This window comes from Ursus americanus, chromosome 5, assembly GCF_024610735.1.
Source record: "Ursus americanus isolate L20-20 chromosome 5, mUrsAme1.1.p, whole genome shotgun sequence".
Taxonomy (NCBI): Eukaryota; Metazoa; Chordata; class Mammalia; order Carnivora; family Ursidae; genus Ursus; species Ursus americanus.
In genome coordinates, this window is record NC_142131.1 from 86,040,470 (window position 1) to 86,053,270 (window position 12,801).

A 12,801-nucleotide genomic window follows, 5' to 3' on the forward strand; every position below is an offset into this window, starting at 1 on the left:
AATTATTATAAATTTATCAATTCATTTTAATCATCCACTGACTAAATGGAATTTCCATAATCCCCATGTTCCACTCTAATACCTGGTTGGACCACACTATTTCATAGGGCACATTTTTTTTAAAGCAGGTTCCACAACCAGTGTGGAGCCCAACACAGGGCCTGAACTCAGGGTCCTGAGATCAAAACCTGAGCTGAGACCAAGAATCAGATGCTTAACTGACTGAGCCACCCAGGTACCTCAATAGACCACATTTTTATTTAGCCTTGGTTATTTCCTGAACAATGAAATTTGGCTACACTCATTAGGGCAATTTGAACATCCTTGTTTCTCAGACTATAAACTAGAGGATTAAGAACAGGTGTGAGGACAGTGTAGAGAAGTGAGAAAATCTTGTTCAGACTGAATGTTGCTTCTGATGGTGGTGTCATGTACACCACAATTAGAGTACCATAAAACACACTTACCACAGTCAAGTGGGATGAGCAGGTTGAGAAGGCTCTGTGTCTCCCTGTAGAGGAGGAAATCCTTAAAATGGAGGACAAAATGCAACCATATGATAACAATGTGCAAAAGAATGGAGACAGGGATAGGAATGATGAAGCAAATGCAGCCTTCTCCACCATTTTAGTGTCTGTGCAGGACAGCTTCACCAGTGGGAAGAAGTCACAAAAGAAATGGTTGATGATGTGGGGACCACAGAAAGTTAAAGAGGCAAGCAAGGCTAGCATGACTCCCAGGAAGAGGAAACCACCAACCCATGAAGCAACTGCCAACTTGACACAAACTCTGCTGTCCATAAGTACTGAGTATCTTAGGGGCCAACAGATGGCCAAATAGCGATCATAGGACATGACAGCCAGGAGGAAACACTCCACAGTGAGCAGAGAACCAACGACATATAGTTGCACCACACAGGCAGTAAAGGAGATAGTGACACCACCAGCTAAAACCTCCCACAGCAACTGGGGAAAAATGCTGCTTATGGATCCAACATCCACACAGGATAAATGGCACAGGAAAAAATACATTGGAGTCTGAAGATGTGAACTTTTCTGGACAGTGATGATCAGCAGCAGGTTACTAATCAGTGTGACCAGATAAAGGGTGAGTAATAAAGAGAAAAGGGCAGCTCCACCTTCTTCAAGTTCCCCAAAACCAAGCAGGATGACATAAGTAACAGTGGACATATTTCTTCTTTGGTTTTCTTCCATCTATGAACTATAGATAAAAATGACTAATTTCCAGAGAAGTCCGTTGTCACATAGCCAGGGCTACAACATTGTCCAGTAAGCTCAATGATGTTGTTACTTCCCATCCCAGATTGTAGGATCATGCCCTCATTTCTGAATCTGCATGTCCAAATTGACTAGAAGCCAGGAGAGTTTGGGGGAGGTGCTGAAGAGAGGAATATGAATTGACAATCTGACTTTTGGTTTTTTGTTTTGTTTTGTTTTTTAAGATTTTATTTATTTATTCGACAGAGAGAGAGGGGCACCCAGAGAGGGAACACAAGCAGGGGGAGTGGGAAAGGAAGAAACAGGCTCCCAGCAGAGCAGGGAGCCCGATGCTGGGCTTGATCCCAGGAGTCTGGGATCACGCCCTGAGCCGAAGGCAGACGCTTAACCAACTGAGCCACCCAGGCACCCCTTGCAATCTGACTTTTGTTAATCTTGGTTATCTGTGATTCTCAGTACTTCTTTGATACTTGTATTTTCAACTTGAATATGGTGATACACAAAAGTCTTTCTCTTTCACGGTTCTTCCTAAAATAGTACAAAAACAGTTTAGACTAAGGATTGTACTCATTCTATCAATTATATGTTTTGTTCCAGAGAAAATTATAAAAGCATAACATTTGGCATGGTGTCCCTCATATTCACCTTTTTTCCCCCAATGTCTTTTTGTTCCTTTGGTTATGGCAGATGTCATCACGCTGAGGCACTTTGGGTAGGGTTTTACTTACACAACTATTAGTCAATCCTTGAAAAGATACATCTATGAAATGGTCCAAGATGTTTTCCTCAGCCCATAACTTTCTCTGGAAAGACATTTACATTTAAGTTCAAAGGTATACATGCACCCCAAAGTTTATAGCAACAATTTCAAAATAGCCAAATATGGAAACAGCCCAAGTGTCCATCAACTGATAAATGGATTTATGGGCTGATATAAATGGATACATGGATATATAGATATATCTATATGTATATATAGTGGAATAATAATATATGGAATATGATATATATCGTGGAATATTACTCAGCCATCAAAAATCATGAAATTTTCCCATTTTCAATGATGTGGGTGAAGCTAGAAAGTATTATGCTAAACAAAATAAGTCAATTGAGAAAGACAAATATATAATTTCACTCATATATGGAATTTAAGAAACAAAACAAATGAGCAAAGAAAAGAGATAGATTTTTAAATATCATGCATTTTAAATTTTTTGTGAATAAATTTCTAATTTTAAAATTATGAGCACTTTGAAATCTGGCTGTGACTTGTGTCTCTGATAACTAACTAGTACCATTCACTCCTTCTTCATCCTTTTTCCTATGCTTATGTTAGCCACTTTTTTTATTACTCTTTTGTATGTAATTTGGTATATCCCATAAGCCTAATTTCCATATTTATGTAAAATTAATGCTGTATAATTGTCCACTCTTAATCTTTACTGAATTGTATATGATGTCAAAATTATATGAAGAGGCAGATACAAAAGCAGTAAATGAAGACCATATATTTTATAAGTAATTTGATATAAATATAAGAACTTTTACTAATCAAATTATATAGATAATGAAATTACTATTTTCAATCACACAGGATCTTTGGAAAGTGATTACCATTTTCCAAAGTTGAAATATAGAAATATGTGAGGGCAATTAATACTGTTTAGAAAAACAGTTTTAAAAAACAAAGTGTGAGTTTACCAGATCCAAAAAAAAAAATCTTAAAATATTAGCAATGATATTTTGATTGAAGGATAGTTAAAGCATAACACTCTTGACTAGAATATGTATTAACATACTATAAAAAATTGATAAAAATGTAAGCACAAACCAGTGAAGAAAATACTTTTCAAGAAGTTATTTTCTGGGGCGCCTGGGTGGCACAGCAGTTAAGCGTCTGCCTTCGGCTCAGGGCGTGATCCCGGCGTTGTGGGATCAAGCCCCACATCAGGCTCCTCCGCTATGAGCCTGCTTCTTCCTCTCCCACTCCCCCTGCTTGTGTTTCCTCTCTCTCTGGCTCTCTCTATCTCTGTCAAATAAATAAATAAAATCTTAAAAAAAAAAAGAAGTTATTTCAAGCATACCTGAAAATAAATTCAGAATGACAAAAAAATTAAATTTATAAAAACAACAATTGCATGGTGCACTGGGTGTTATACACAAGTAATGAATCATGGAACTTTACATCAAAAACTAGGGATGTACTGTATGGTGAATAACATAATATAATAAAAATACTATATAAAAAACAACATCATGGAAATACATTAACAGTACAAATAAATGTTAAGACAGCTTTAGTAGAATTAAGAATTATCAAAGAAAAGAGTTTTTTATTTTTATTTTTACCAGATTTATTGACTTACAATTACTCATTAACATGTGCAAGTTTAGAACGCTGAATGTTTTGATTTGATACATGCATATATTGCAAAATAATTACCACCATCATATTAACTAACACTTCCATCACTTCACATAATTACTATTTCTTATTTGTAGTAAGGACATTAAGATATACCTTCCTAGCAAATTTAAGTATACAATAAGTATTGTTAACTATAATCACACTGCTGTGCATTAGATCCCCAGAACTTATTCACTTATTCATGTTCTAACTGGAACTGTATATATTTGGCAAACATATTCCCATTTTTCCAATGACCCCCCCAAGTCCTGGTAATCATCATTCTACCCTATGTCTACAATTTCTGCTTAACTTGTTACCACATATAAGTGATAAGTATTTTTCTGTTTCTGATACATTCTACTTAGATGAATGGATAAAGAGATATGAGACTTTCTATAGAGATAGATATAGAGATCCAAAACACATGCACACATACATAGATATAAATATATGGATATGAATATACATATACAGATATACATAAGTGGATATATATCATATAATATATACTAGGTATTAAATATGTATTGAATATGTATATTTGGATTATTTATATTTCCATTCAGATACATATACTGTGATGAAAATCTGTTTTCATAGTTCAAGTTAAGCAAAATTTTGGTTGCAAATGACAATATTTCTTTCTTTCTCATTGTATATAATGGAATATTACTCAGCCATGAGAAACAAGGAACATTTAGAGAAGGGAACTATAAAAGCTCCATAAGAAAAATGTGTAACTCTATCACATTTACTTAAATAGTATGCTAATCCAAGGTACATATCCACTCCCCCACAGGTGTTTACAGTCTGGGGAAGAAAAGGCACTATTTAAAATATAGAAAATACTTTTCAGAAATTATTACATTAAGTTGAATATCTGCATGAAATATGATGGTAAACAAGACACACATTTACAATAACTATCAATGCAGTCCGAATTTGTTTTTCTCTCTCATTTATTGTTTAAATTATGTTGTTTATTATGGGTCTATGTTAGTCTTACTTGTCTTCATAGCACATGTACGCTTCCTGAATGATTCCATTTTCTCCTATGGCATCAAAAGTTATCAATATTGATGAATTTCAAATGCAGATGAATTTTCAAGGCTGATAATTAATTTATTCATTATAGCATATTCTAAATTTAAGTGCATATCTTACAGGTACCTACAATTCAACTTCATTACCTGAAGTTCACCAAATCTTCCCTATGCATCTGTATATATTGATAAAATAAGGGAACAGCTCTCAAATTTTGCACATTTTAAAACTATATCTTTCATGCAATTTCCAACCAACACTTCAGATGTAACTATCATTCTTATTTCTACTAGCACAAAGTAGCTTTGCCTATTTTCAAAGTTCACATAAATGAAATCTGTGTATTTTGTGAATATGTTCATTTTCTTAACTTAATGGAACTTAAGTGAAGTTTTTGATATTCATTTATGTAACTCAATATATTATTTTTAAATTGTTGTATAGTATAAGTGTATGGAAATAGCCACCATTGTTTATCCACTCTCATGTCCATGGCCATTTGGGTTGTTTCCAGCTTTTGGTTATTATGAATCCTTCACGTATTTTCAACATCAGCAGCACAATTTTCCAAACAAAAAGTTCTGTCACTCATCACAGACATTTTCCTTTCCTTGTCTCCAGTTGTAATTATCTATTAAATCTCTAACTAATTTTTATTGTTTGGTGAAATTACTTCCATATTTCTATTTTTACCAAGAATATATTGCCTAAGAGCTATAATTTTATGAAATTATAAGAGTGGCATTTTCTTTTCAGTTACACTTTTCCTTGCTTTAAGATAGCAGTATTTTTTTAAGCATAACTATGCTACTCCTGACAAATGTTTATGGTTTTAGTCTCCCACAGAATCAAAGTCAAATTATTGGAAGAATAGAATATATCAAATTACTTTATTCAGACCATATTCCCATATCATCTTTTATGCTCTGCTGAGACCTTCTATTATAATCAAAGTAAACAAGTGTCAGTTTCTCAAACATGATGTCCATCTACCATATCATTGTATTTGTGTGCCTATTTCTCTCTTAAAAGTTCAGTGCACTTTCCTTATTATTTTAAAACCTTCATTCTCATCTATTTTATTCCAGATATGTCTCTACAAGCCTTCCCTGCTTCTGGCTTATCTCTTCTAATAATTTCTTATGTTTCACACAGGTAATACTTATTATACTGTATTACTTGAAAGTCAGTCTCTCTAAATTGTGAGATTATTCTGACATAAAATATTTTTCTCAATTCATATAATTGTATACTCAACACCCAGCATCTTATTTAAAAAATATTTGGTGATAAATAACCATTTGTCAAGTTAAAAAATTAATTAATATGAATTAAATAAGCTTTATAAGAGAACTTGTATTAGAAGAAGTGTGACATCAGCAGTAATTAATAAAAGAGCATTTGAACAGTAAAGTTGGAAGACAATATAATGTTCAGATATGGGATAGTTAAATGATAATAAAAATGAGAATATAAAAAAATGTGAAGATTTTCAAGTTAGAAATGTGCCTAACCATTATCAATTTGCTAAGAAACATATTGAATTGTATTATGCAGTAGTAAGTATTCCTGAAGCACCTCTACTAAAATATTTTATTTTATGTTTTGAAGATGTTATTTATTTATTTCTTGAGAGAAAGAAAGAGAGAGACAGAGCACAAGCACAAGCAGGGGGAGACAGAAGGAGAAGTAGACTCCTCACTGAGCAGGGAGCCTGGTGCTGGGCTAGATCCTAGGACCCGGGATCATGACCTGAGCCAAAGGCAGACATATAACAGACTGAGCCATCCAGGCATTCCTCTACTAAAATATTTTAGAAGTAGAAACTACACGAACATTTTTCAAAATTAAGTCCAGTTGATTTCATTCCTTTCAAATTTTTCCAGAAACTCAGATGTTGGGTAAATTTCAGTTGTAGCAGAAGTTCTCAGATAATTCCATTTATAAACATTAAAATGAATAAAACTATGAATTATGAATAATTATGAATAATTAATTATAAAATTGTTTAATGAAATTATGAATAGATTATGAATATTGCATAGAGCACTGGGTGTTATACGCAAATAATGAATCATGGAACACTAGAACAAAAACTAAGGATATACTGTATGGTGACTAGCATAACATAATAAAAAATTACTATAAAAAATAAAAAATAAAATTCATATAAAATTATGAATAATTAATTCAATTTGATGCCTTTAAAGACCATAATTATGACTTTTGGAAACTTTAAATTATTTTTAGTTGAAAAATAAGAATATAAGCCTTACTGGGAAATAAGGAAAAAAAGTTGGAGACCCTAATATAGGAATTTACAAAACAGAGTAAATACATAATGAGTCAGAGACTGGAAGAAGAAAGTGCTGTATTCATCAAAGTATCCTGTCTCTTCTCAGAGTAGAGACACATATACCCTGGCGCGCGTGCGAGCGTGTGTGTGCGCACAAGCATGTACTTGTGATCTCTATTTTGAATACTTACCTTTATCTAATAACAAAGACAAAATTTCTCTGGTCATAGGTGACTGAAATCATGAGTTCCTGATGAGAAAGTCACTCAAATAATATCTATCTCCTTAACATTGTTTTTCTATCTATCCTTCTGGATACCTATGCAATTTCTATTTTGATTTTTGTATTTGGGGGAGTATGGATCTGTCATCTATGCATGACACAGAGAGCATGCAATGTATATTAAAGCTTTTTACAAATGTAAACTCCCACTCCATTTATGCCAAAGAGAGATTACCAGAATTCCCCATAGGCTGGTATGGATTTTGTCATACGTTACCATCAAAAAGGCAATGCTGAATTTGGAACCTACTTCCTTATTTTTCATTCAGAATATTCACTGTTATCATATTAAAGCCAATAAGTATTTTTAAATTGCTTTTGTATTTTATGGTCATAAGCATTAGCTCCATAACTCCCAGGACACATGAATATTTATGAAGAAATTCTGATGCAAGAAACTCACCTAAATTAATTTGCCAAGAAAATTCAACTCAAAAGAAAAATGCAGATGTTTATTATGTAAATATTTTTGTATAGGAAAAAGCAGTAAAACTACCAATAAGATCATAGTTTTGAGGTTGAAATATTCGTTATAATAGACTATTTTGTTAAATTCCCATTTATTGTAATTTAGTCACTTATTTCCCCACCTCGCTTGTCTTTTTCTGTTTGTTTTTACTATTTCTAGCTCTCCATATTCTTTTATTTCCTTCTGTTCTTTTTTAACATCTCTGCCCATATCAGGTTATTTTGGTAAGTGATAAAATTATAAAGGATCGTAGACTATAAACAGCTGGAATGATTTTTGAGGGAGAACATATTTCTCAGGAGTAATCCTTTTAGAACTACTACATCATTTAGCTGTGAAAACCCAAAGGACAAATTTAAAAGCTACTAACTATATTAATGATAACAAATTTAATGAGAAAATGATAAAAAGTTTAGTTTACAAGGGATTGAGGACTGAACATATAGTTTTATGAATAATTATTATTCAGAAATAAAAACAAAATTTACAATAATATTTTCTGAGAAAACTGACATACAATTGACATATAACATTGTATAGGTTTAAGGTATACATCAAGATTTCATATTCATATATACTGTGAAAAAATTGTAGCCATGACAGTAGTTAAAACAACTATCACCTGTATTAAGTTGACTAACTTTCCCCCCACTGAGTATTCTTGACTCCTTTGTCAGATACTAGCTGTTTTAATGTGTAGGTTTATTTCTAGGCTCATGATCTGAATCCATATGGTTTACATGTCTGTTTTGAATTTTTGTAAATTGGTACCATACTGCTTTAAATACTATGGCTTTGCAATACAGTTTGTAATCAAGAAGAGTGATGCATCCTGTTTTGATCTTTTTTTTTCAATATGCTTCGGTTTCAGGATCTTTTGTGGCTTCAAACAAATAATAGAGTAGCTTATTTATGTTTCTGTGTAAGGCTGTTGGAATTTTCATAAAGATTGCTATGAATCTATAGATGGCTTTGTGTGGTATAAACATTTAACCATTGTTAATTCTTCTGGTCCCTGAACACAAGATATCTTTATATTTATTTCTGTCTTTCCTTTTTTCTGTTTTTCTTTCTTTTCTTCTATTGTATTTTATTTTACATTTTAATTCTGGTATAGTTAACATATAGGATGTTATTAGTTTCAGGTGTGTGGTATCGTCATTCAACAATTCCATGCATCATCCAGTGCTCATCATGATAAGTACACTCCTTAATCCCCACCACCTCTTTCAACCATCCCCATGCTCACCTCCCTTTGGTAACCAACAGTTTGCTCTCTATAGTTATTAGTGTGTTTCTTGGTTTGTCTCTCTCTTTTTGCCTTTGTTCATTTATTTTGTTTTTTTACATTCCACAAATGAGTGAGACCCTATGGTATTTGTCTTTCTCTGACTATTTCCCTAGTGTTATACTATCTAGTTCCATCCACATCATTGCAAGATTTCATCACTTCTTATGACTTAATAATATTCCACTGTATATAAATATATTCATATATAACATCTTTATCCTTTCATCTATCTGTGGACACTTGGACTGCTTCCATAATATGGCTACTGTAAATAATTCTTCTATAAACATACGGGTGCATGTATCCCTTTGAATTACTGTTTTTGTATTTGGGGGGTAAATATTCAGTAGTGCATTTGATAGACTGTAGGCTAATTCTATTTTAACTTTTTGAGGAAGCTCCACACTGTTTTTCAGAGTACCTGCACCACCAACAGTGCAAGAGGTTCCTTATACTTCATATTTTCACCACACCTGCTGTTTCTTCTGTTTTTTTTTTTTTTTTTGCTTTTGCTTTTGCCATTCTAATGGGTGTGAAGTGATATCTAATTGTAGTTTTGATTACCCTGGTGGCAAGTAATGATGAACATCTTTTCATAGTCCGTTGGCCAGCTGAATGTCTTCTTTGGATAAATAACCTGTTCATGTCTTCTGGCCATTTTTAATTGGATTATTTGGTTTGGGGAAGTTGAGTTGTAGAAGTCCTTTATATATTTTGGATAGTAAATCTTTATTGAACATGTAATTTGCAAATATCTTCTTCCATTCTGTAGATCACATTTTAGTTTTATTGATGATTTCCTTCACTGTGCAGAAGCTTTTTTATTTTGATGTGGTCCCTATTGTTTATTTTTACTTTGTTTCCCTTGCCTTAGGAGAAATATCTAGAAAAAACCTTGCTATGGTTGTTGTCAGAGACATTACTGCCTGGGCTCTCTTCTGGGATTTTTATGGTTTCAGTTCTCACATTTAGGTCTTTAATCCAATTTGAGTTTATTTTTTGTATGGTGTAAAAGGGGTCCAGTTTAATTCTTTTTCAAGTTGCTGTCCAGTTTTGCCATCACAGTTTGTTTAAGGGACTCTTTTTCCAATTGAATATTATTTCCACTTTTGTTGAAGATTAATTGATCATACAATTACGGGTTTATTTTGGGGTTTTCTCTTCTGTTACATTGTCCCATGTGTCTATTTTTATGACAGTACCACAGTTCTTTGATTACTATGGGTTTGTAGTTTATCTTGAAGTCAAGAACTGTGATAATTCCACTTTTGTTTTTCTATTTTAAGATTGCTTTGACTATTATTGAAGCTTATTTTCTTTTTTTTATAATAATATTTTTTATTATATTATGTTAGTCACCATACAGTACATCCCTGGTTTTTTATGTAAAGTTCCATGATTCATTAGTTGCATATAACACCCAGTGCACATGCAATATGTGCCCTCCTTTCTACCCATCACGAGCCTATCCCATTCCCCCACCCCTCCCCTCTGAAGCCCTCAGTTTGTTTCTCAGAGTCCATAGTCTCTCATGTTTCATTCCCCCTTATGATTATCCCCCCTTTCTTTATCCCTTTCTTCTCCTACTGATCTTCCTAGTTCTTATGTTCCATAGATGAGAGAAGCCATCTGATAATTGCCTTTCTCTGCTTAACTTATTTCACTTAGCATTATCTCCTCCAGTGACGCCCCTGTTGCAGCAAATGTTGAGAAATCATTCTTTTTGATAGCTGAGTAATACTCCATTGTATGTATGGACCACATCTTCTTAATCCAGTCATCTGTTGAAGGGCATCTTGGCTCCTTCCACGATTTAGCTATTGTGGACAATGCTGCTATGAACATTGGGGTGCATATGGCCCTTCTTTTCACTGTGTCTGAAGCTTATTTTCTAATGGCATTCTTCAATTTATTAATTTTGTCTACAAAGCTATATTTCTTGTTTAATTATCTTGATGTATTCTATTTCTGTTTTGAACTCCTTATTTGTTTATGTTTTGTTCACCTAATTTTATTTAGATTTTGTCTTTATTTTCTTGTAGTTTCTTGAACTACTTTAAGATGATTATTCTGAATTCCTTGTATACAACATATAGATCTTTATTTAGGATTAATTATTTTATATTTATAACTTTTCTTTTTTGGTGTCATGTTTACCTGATTCTTTTTGATTCTTGTAATCTTGCATTAGAATAAACACTTTTGAGGAAACGGTATATTTTTCCAGATTTTATAGGTTTTCATTAGTAGATAAAAAACCATCAGTCAGCTCAACTTGGGTATTTGGATAACTCAGCTCTTAGCTTCCGTGGACAGGTGAGGCATGTTGATAAGGCCTCTAGCTGGACGAGGCCACTGCCAATGCACTGAGGTGTATGTGCAAGTAATGCCTCTGTCTGATCATCACACTCTAGCAAGACCACTGGCTGGGCTGCATTGTCAGACAGAGATTTTACCATTGCTCTGCAGTCCTGTGGGATTCTAGTCACATCTGATCATGTAAAATGACACATTGTGTTTTCTGTGAGAATAGAACTGTTGTTAGAGTATTTGTTGAGAGGGGAGCTAAGATGGTGGCATAATAGAAGGACCCTAGATTTATCTCATCCATTGAACACAGCTAGGTAACAATCAAATAATTCTGAATACCTAAGAAATGTACCTGAGAACTAACAGAACAAACCCCACAACTATAGGGAGAGAAGAGGCCATATCATCTAAGCAGAAAATCAACAAGGAAGCAATGGTTTTGAATGACACACTGGACCAAATGGACGTAACAGATATATTCAGAATGTTCCACCGTAAGGCAGCAGAATTCACAATTTTTTTCCAGTGCACATGAAACATTCCCCACAATAGATCACACACTAGTGATCTCAACAAGTACAAAATCACTGAGACCATACCATGCATATTGTCAGACCACAATGCCATGAAACTTGATGTCAACCACAAGAAAAAATTTGGACAGACCACAAATAAATGGAGATTAAATAACGTGCTACTAAAGAATGAATGGGTCAACCAAAAAATTAAAGAAGAAAATTTTTAAAAAATACAGGGAAACAAATGAAAGGAAAACCCAATGGGCCCAAACCCTTGGAATGCAACAAAACCAGTCATAAAAGAGGTGTATAGCAATGCAGGCCTGCATGAAGAAGTAAGAAAAATCTCAGAAAGAAAAATAAACAACCCAACACTTAAAGGAGCTAGAAGAAGAAGAAGAAGAAGAAGAAGAAGAAGAAGAAGAAGAAGAAGAAGAAGAAGAAGAACAACAACAACAACAACAACAACAACAACAACAAACAACAAATGAAGTCTACAGCCAGCAGAAGAAGGTAAATAATAAAGATTAGAGCAGAAATAAATGATACAGAGACAAAAAAAAAAACATAACACATTAGTGAAACCAGGAGTTGGTTCTTTAAAAAAATAATAATAAAATTGATAAACTCCTAGTCAGACTTATTGAAAAGAAAAGATAAAGCCAGATAGCTTCACAGAGGAATTCAAACAAAGCTGTAAAGAAGGGTTAATACAGGGACGCCTAGGTGGCTCAGTCACTTAAGTGTTGGCCTGTGGCTTAGGTCATGATCCTAGGGTCTTGGGATCAAGTCCCACATCCGGCTCTCTGCTCACAGGGAGTCTGCTTCTCCATCTGCCCCTCCCCCTGCTTGTGCTCTCTCTCCCTCTCTTTCTGAGTAATAAATAAAATATTTAAAAAAGAAAAGTTAATACATTTTCTTCTCAGACTACTACAAAAAATA

General features: G+C 33.6%; 1 protein-coding gene across 1 annotated transcript; it reads right to left on the bottom strand.

Annotated features, from left to right (window-relative positions):
* Positions 1-260: 260 nt before the first annotated feature.
* Positions 261-1,214, bottom strand: LOC123791191 (olfactory receptor 5P52-like). Its single transcript, XM_045795828.1, has one exon. It carries the CDS (start codon positions 1,212-1,214, stop codon positions 261-263), a length of 954 nt encoding a protein of 317 aa, XP_045651784.1.
* Between the last annotated feature and the right edge of the window lie 11,587 nt (positions 1,215-12,801).

Excerpts from the sequence above, each read along its gene's own strand:
- LOC123791191 (XM_045795828.1), bottom strand. The coding sequence starts at position 1,214 with ATGGAAGAAAACCAAAGAAGAAATATGTCCACTGTTACTTATGTCATC.